The 7,732-nt window shown below is 36.9% G+C and overlaps 1 protein-coding gene and 1 pseudogene across 1 annotated transcript in view; both read left to right on the forward strand.

Moving 5' to 3' along the window:
- The window catches only part of HMMR (hyaluronan-mediated motility receptor (RHAMM)), a 58,337-nt gene extending 51,195 nt beyond the window's left edge, over positions 1–7,142 (forward strand). The window contains exons 12-18 of the mRNA XM_006898925.1: positions 2,593–2,609; positions 2,683–2,829; positions 3,802–3,948; positions 4,029–4,128; positions 4,784–4,960; positions 6,126–6,288; positions 7,123–7,142. Coding sequence (XP_006898987.1) covers positions 2,593–2,609; positions 2,683–2,829; positions 3,802–3,948; positions 4,029–4,128; positions 4,784–4,960; positions 6,126–6,288; positions 7,123–7,142 — 771 coding nt within the window. The remainder of the gene's footprint in view (positions 1–2,592; positions 2,610–2,682; positions 2,830–3,801; positions 3,949–4,028; positions 4,129–4,783; positions 4,961–6,125; positions 6,289–7,122) is intronic.
- Positions 764–1,702, forward strand: LOC102855579 (annotated as a pseudogene).
- Positions 7,143–7,732: the final 590 nt, after the last annotated feature.

Below are 7,732 nucleotides of genomic sequence, written 5' to 3' on the forward strand. Positions count from 1 at the left end.
TGATTTTGGAATTTAGATGCACTCTTATTGATTGTGCTTGGCCGTACATGTTCATATCCTTGAAGATGTATCATGGGGGTGTTGCAAGTCTAGAGCGAGGGCTACATGGTGGAGGGGACCTGGGGGAGGGTTTGTAAAACAATGAAAGAATCTTTTCTTTTACTTTTCCATAATTTTTGACACAGTAATTCTTGATCCTTCCATCTTTTGTTGGCTTTAGTTTCTCTTTTTAATCTTAGTCTTTAATCTTTTTAGAGATCTTTTTAATCTTCACCTTTTCAACACCTCAATCTACAATTCTCAGAGTCATTCTTGTTTATGTTCCCTCTCTTCCCCCAACATCTCATCCATCTTTGAATTTCTCAGTTCTGCTTTCAGAAGGGCTCTCATCACTTTCCATTTATCTGGTTCCACTGCCAGTCTCCTTTATCTCTCAGCTTGGCTGATAAAGCAGTTATCTACTAATTGCTCTTCCAATTTTCTGTTCTGTCTGTTCCCCAACATGGTTTCTACAGATCTCCAGAATGACCCACACACTTAGTTAATGACAATTTTATAGCTCTTTTTTGTCCCTTGTATAAGACCTTTTGCCCATGGTGATGACCCAGCCCTTGTCTGTTCTTGTATCTCTTATTCCACTAGTCTCTAGCCCACTACTAAGGGCTGTGTTACATAGAAGTCCCAGCCCTTCTCTCGCCTGGCTTCCTCATGAGAGTAACATCGTCTTTAAACCCCACGTGACAATCCCAGACGCACCGCTGTGATGCCCAGGGAAGACAGACTGACCTGGAAGTCCAACTACTTCCTTAAGATCATTCAACTTCTGGATGATTATCTGAAATGCTTCATCATGGGTGCAAACAATGTGGCTCCAAGCAGATGCAGCAGATCTGCATGTCCCTCTGCGGGAAGGCTGTGGTTCTGATGGTCAAGAACATCATGATGCTCAAGGCCATCTGGGGCCACCTGGACATCAACCCGGCCCTGGAAAAGCTGCTGCCTCACATCCAGGGGAACGTGGGGTTTGTGTTCACCAAAGAGGATTTCACAGAGATCAGGGACATGCTGCTTGGCAACAAGGTGCCAGCTGCTGCCCTTGCTCCGTGTGAGGTTACCATGCTTGCCCAGAACACTGGTCTGGGCCCCAAGAAGACCTTCTTCCAGGCTTTGGGCATCACCACTTAGATCTCCAGAGGCACCATTGAAATCCTGAGTGATGTGCAGCTGATTAAGACTGGAGACAAGGTGGGAGCCAGCGAGGCCACCCTGCTGAACATGCTGAACATCTCTCCCTTCTCCTTCGGCCTGATCATTCAGCAGGTGTTTGACAACGGCAGCATCTACAATCCTGAAGAGCTTGACATCACAGAGGAGACTCTGCATACCCGCTTCCTGGGGAGTGTCTGCAATGTTGCCAAGCGTCTGTCTGCAGATTGGTTACCCAACTGTGGCCTCAATACCACATTCCACCATCAATGGGTATAAGCGGGTCCTGGCTTTGTCTGTGGAGACTGACTACACCTTCCCACTGGCTGAAAAGGTCAAGGCATTCCTGGCTGATCCATCTGCATTTGTGACTGCTGCCCCTATGGCCGCCACCACTACTGCAACTGCTCCTGCTGCTGCGGCCCCAGCCAAGGTGGCAGCAAAGGAAGAGTCAGAGGAGTCGGATGAGGATATGGGATTTGGTCTCTTTGACTAATAACCAAAAAAGCCACTAACTCTGCCAGCTTTGTGTGAAACAAAGAAATAAAGGCTTCATAGCTTCATTCTCAAAAAAAATAGAAGTCCCAAAGAAACAGCTTTTCTGAATCACCAACCAAAATGTAGGTCACCTCTTCAATCAGCTTAAGGTACTTAGTACATAGGCTTCAGAGCACTTGTTGGAAATCTTGTTACATAATTAACCATTTTTTTCTTTTTAATTTTTTTATTAATTTTCATGAAAGTTTACAGTCTTTGGCTTTCCAGTCATTCATTGTTCCACTTTTCTCCCTGCCCCCCCCCAATTCACTCTTCTCTTTGAAAAGTAAAAGAAAAATTATTTCATTGTTATACAGTCCCTCCCCTCAAGTCCACTCTATTGTGCACCCTTGATTCTGGACTTCTGTCATGACAGTAATACCTAATATATCCATTTTAAACAGTTCTCTTCCTCATCTGTTTCAATGCAATATACATTATTTATCCCCTCTTTCTCAATCTCCCCTCAACCCCCAATGTCAGTCCTGTTTTAGAACAATGGCACTGTGCAATATTTGTCTTTTTGTGACTGAGATACTTCATTCAGCATGAGTGACTCTGGAATTAACCACTTTTTGTAGAGAGTCCGAGAAGCATTTTTTTGTCTTTCTCACAAGACCATAAACTATTTGACAGTAGTGCTTAGACTGTATTTTTTAACTTTTGGAAAAATATTTCCGGTTTGTTTGAATAGTTGATTTATATATATATATATACTTCCTATACACAGTATAGTTCTTGATTATTTTTCACATGGCATATAAGGTCACGGGTACTGAACTCAACACTCAATTCTTAACTCTGTAAGTACAATAATATATAGGCTGTACCTTTGTGTTTTATCTATAGGTGGATAAGAAAGGCATGTTTGTATTTTATACAGCATATAGAAAACTGCTTTTGATATCTTTCTCTTTTTTTATTTCTTTTCATCATAAGCTATCAAGCATTAACAAGTAGTGAAATAGAGGATCTTAAGCGGGAAAACTCATCACTACAGGAAAAAGTGGCCAAGGCTGAAAAAAGTGCAGAGGATGTTCAGCATCAGATCTTGACAACTGAGAGCGCAAATCAAGACTATGCAAGGTTTGTGGAAGAACTAAGACAGAACAACACTAAAGCTGAGGACCACTAAGTCTATGTAATGGTGTTGGCAAGCCAGATTGTGAGTGATAGAGGGGTGGAAGTCTCATGGCTTTTGACAATCTTAAATTACAATTTTTATTACAATTTTTAATTTTAAAAATTGTAATTCTTTTTTTAGTTGTTATTTTAATGAAAGTTTACAGAAATGTTGGGTTTTCATTTATTCACTGATGCACATTTCTCTCCCTTACCCCTCTCCAGTTCACTTTGTAAAGCACTTCTTGTTCCAAATTGTTAATTGTCATACACTTACTATCACAGCAACAACAAAATTATCATTCTTGAAAATTTCCTTCTATTATTTTGCTATTTAAGAGATAGGTCTTAGTTACTTGGTGTTGCTATAACAGAAATTCCACAAGTGGGAGCTTTAAAGAATACAGATGTATTTCCTCACTGTTCTGTTCTAGAGGGTGAAAATCCCAAAGAGGGACTCAGCCCTTTGGATTTCTTCCATGTAGGTGGCCCTAGAGTCTGCTCTGGTGGCTTAGTGGTAAGAGTTGTGCTGCAATCCCATAGACAAGTGATTCAAATCTGCCAGCTGCTTCATGGGGAAAATATGAGCAGTCTCTTCCCATGTGATTAGCTATCTTCAAAAACCTGCTGTAGGGTCAGCTATGAGCCTGTTCCAACTCAAAGGTAGTGCGTATAGTATAGCACAGTTCTGACTCTATGATACATAACAACAGCGAACTACTCACATATGACCTAACTCACATAATCAAGAAATTCCTGTTCCCAAGCAGGCAATATATGGGTTTAGAGGCCAGAATTTCTGTAAATACTGATAGATACTATATTTCTGTAATTAATGAGGTGGAGAGTACAGTCAATCCATAACAAAGCAAAAGAAGGAAAAATTTACTAGAATGCCTATAAATGTTTAATGAACTTTTCTTGTTCAAATTCAAGGATGCTTCTGGATCTACAGACCAAATCAGCGCAAAAGGAAGCAGAAATCAAAGAACTGACAGTTTCTTCTCTTAAAAAGATAACTGATTTGCAGAGCCAACTGAAGCAACAAAGTGAAGACTTTAAGAAACAACTGGAAGAAGCCAGGTAAGATTTAGAACTGTGCATGTATTTCAGCTGTATTTTCTAATATTTCTTAATAATTTTAATTACATTTTCTTTTATAGGGAAGCTGAAAAAGACAATACAATGGCAGAATTAACTGAAGAAATAAATAAGTGGCGTCACCTTTATGAAGAATTGTACAATAAAACAAAACCTTTTCAGGTTTGTAAGTTAGACCTAAACTTACTTATGATTGTTTTAAGAGTTCATTTTTCTCCCTGGCATGATTTTTCTGAAAGATCATTTTGTAGTGTATTTACAATTCAGTTTAACTTCATTTTAAAGAAGGCTTATATATTTTATTAAATTTTCATAGTTCTTTTAACATGGGTTTTATAGTTTAAAAATATTTTTTAATTTGGGATTTAAAATTAATAGCTTAGAAGGCTGTCCTAATAGGAATTTTCTTGATACAATTAATGTATATAAATTTATGGTTTTACCGTTTATTAGATTCAAGTCCTGTTTTGATTAAACTATATATTTCTCCCCCCCTGCTGATCTTTTTAAAGAAAATTTGAATAACTGTTAATTTAGACTCTACTGTGGAAGTTTAGTTTTTTTATTTTAATGTGATTGAGCTGATCCAGATTAGACTGATTGTCAACTTTTCTTCTCCCTTCTCCTTCTGTTCTAACAATCTTTTAAAAGAAAACAGTACGTTTAAAAGATTTTCATAGAAAACTTAAGGAGACTTTAAGAATATGTTAGTATTTGTTTTTGTTTGTCCTTTATTGTTATGTCTTAACTTTCTTTAAAGTTCCGGGTCTTAACATTTTTTTATGAAATATATATATATATATATATTGTTTTTCAGCTCCAATTGGATGCATTTGAAGCAGAGAGACAGGCTTTGTTGAATGAGCATGGAGCAGCTCAGGAGCAGCTGAATAAACTAAGCGACTCATATGCTAAGTTACTGGGTCATCAGAATCTAAAGCAAAAAATCAAGCATGTTGTGAAACTGAAAGATGAAAACAGCCAGCTCAAATCGGTTTGTTAAATAATATTTAGCTTTGTTAATCATATTTAATGAGAACACATGTTCTTATCCTAACTAATACTTAAACAAAAGGAAGGACTTTAGTAGCAGAAAAGAATAACAGTTTATATGGGAAAATCATCTTGGGACTTATTTCAGAATCTTGACAGCTAGTCTTTATTCTTAGGTTTTCCAGCTAACCCCATTAATATGTTAAAAATTAATAGTGTAATAAAAAGAATTTATAAATTATACATCCATTTCTATTTGTAAAATAGCATAGTCCTTGATGTATAGACCATAAAGTTTAACAAAATCTCTTTTCTTTCAAGTTAGAACTGACTCCTAGCTATCTCTCCAGAATTTTTCAGAGGCTGTGTATCTGCTGGGAGGTGACCACCCATCTTAGTCCTGCAGAGCAGCTGGTGGATTTGAACTGCCAGCAGTTGGTTGACAACACAACTTCTCACCACTGTTTTTGTTATTAGATGCCACTGTTGAATATAATGCATACATAGTGACCCTATGAACAGTAGATCTGAACCCTGCCCTAACCTGTGCCATCCTTACCACCTCTGACACACTAGATCCCGTTGCTTAAGGCACTGTGTCAATCCATCTCACTCTGCTTCACTGACTTTCCAACTTTCCAAACATTATTTTCCTTTCTAAAAAATAATCACCCCCAGTTACATGGCAACTATAAAGATGAAATGTTCAAAAATATTCCACTGTGTAATTTTTATTTAACCAGAAACAGATTTATTTGTACTTTAAGAGAAGTTAAAAGTCAAATTAAGTGCCATTATGTTGACTCTTATAAGAAAAAGTGGCTCTACCGTTAGGGTTTTCAAAGCTGTAAATCTTTATAGAAGCAGATTGCCACATCTTTCTCCCTGGAACAGCCAGGGGGTTTGAACTGCTAATTGGAGTAGCAGCCAAGTGATTAACTGTACTTAGCAACAAGGCTTCTTTTATAAATGTGCAAGAAAATCTAAATGACCGTCTCTTGTCACAGCTTTTCAAAGTCCTTTTGTAATCCAAATACAAAAACTTGGATATAGTAGTGATTCTTGTGATTTAGTCTGATACAGAAGCAACTTTGGAACTAACACTAGTAACAACAGATCACAAATGGTATCAATAATTGTTTACTGTCAACATTTTTCTTGCCTAGGAAGTGTCAAAACTTCGCTGTCAGCTTGCTAAGAGAAAACAAAGTGAGGCAAAACTTCAGGACGAATTAAATAAAGTTCTCAGTATCAAGCACTTTGATCCTTCAAAGGCTTTCCAGCATGAAAGTAAAGAAAATTTTGCCCTCAAAACCCCATTAAAAGAAGGTAAGAAATGAACAAAATATAGAAGTATCATCTTCCTCTAATTTTACCTTCACAGGCATATAGCAAGTTAAGCATTTTAATGAACTGTGAAAAAAGCTGTTTACACCTTTTGAGATAAAAGAAACTCTTAATGAGATTTCTTTATATATGCATATTTCTTTACCCCCACCCCCATTCTGTTTTCTCCTTTGTTCAGATCCTACCAGTTCTTCAAGGCCAGTTCAAAGCCCATGCTTCTTGTCTCATTTTTGTTTTAATCCTAATGGCACTAACAAGAATGATTCCTTCTATAGAAGTCTTAGTTTTTACATTTTGTGGGAGAAGAATGGGGAGGGTCAGCTATGGGTCGGTTCCGACTCAGCGGTACACAACAACATTTTATATTTTAATTTAGCTATATCATAGGTCCTCAATTTTCTGATTTCTAGTTTGAGGAAAATAGATTTTCTTGTGTGAATCAATATTTTTACAATCAAAATTAGTTGAAATACAGGAGGGAGTAGGAAAGAAGAACATGGATACAGGAAACCCGAGGAAGAGTGCTGGTACATTAAGGAGACTGCAGCCAACTTCATGAAATAAAATGTGTATAAATTGCTGAAGGGAAAACCAATTTTCTCTTTAACCTTTCACCCAAACCTTAAGAAATGAGAGGGTGGAAATGGTTGAAATGCTGAGTAGGGATATAAATAAAATTATGCTACATAACACAAAATACTGTTTTATGTGTGTTAGAGAAGTTAGGAGATCTGATTTAATTTATAAAGATTGTTTTTAAAAAAGATTGTTCTATTTTTTCCATTTAGAATTTTTTTTTTTTAACAATCCTCTTAGGTAATACAAACTGCTGGTGACTTCCTATGGTGTTGTAAGAATCATGCAAGCAAACATCTGGAAATCCTGCTGAAGATTATTTAATTTTAATTATTGTTATTCTCGTTTCTTCTTATTATTATTATTATGTTTGTAATGTGTTTTTCATAATGTTGTCTATAATTGTAATTGCCTAATGTTAGGTATATGGAAGAAGCTCTGGCATTTTTTATCAGTCTTCAGTATTCCTCCTGATAGTTGATTTTCTATTTTAAATACTTCCTTGCTGCTCACGTTTATCAGCTCATTTTAAGCCTTCTAATTAAGTTTACAGCTTATAACTCATCCCACCAAATCAATCTTTCTTTAAAAATCACTATCATACCATTAAGGCCCTATTCTGAAACCTTACATAGTTTCAAAATTCTAATCTCCTGGATTTTTAGCTTAATACCAGAGGCTTCTTTTTTTTTTTAATTTTTAATTTTATTGTTTTTGTGTGAGTGTACCGTCAAATCAGATCTGACTGGTACAGGAGGAGATTGTCCCTCCTTCCCCCGCAGAGCATCTGGTGGATTCGAACCATGCGCCTCTGGGATTGTAGTTGCAGCTCCTTACCACTAGGCCACCA

The sequence above is a fragment of the Elephantulus edwardii genome, unplaced genomic scaffold (assembly GCF_000299155.1).
Source record: "Elephantulus edwardii isolate Elephantulus edwardi_28Jun2011 unplaced genomic scaffold, EleEdw1.0 scaffold00240, whole genome shotgun sequence".
NCBI classification, from domain to species: domain Eukaryota; kingdom Metazoa; phylum Chordata; class Mammalia; order Macroscelidea; family Macroscelididae; genus Elephantulus; species Elephantulus edwardii.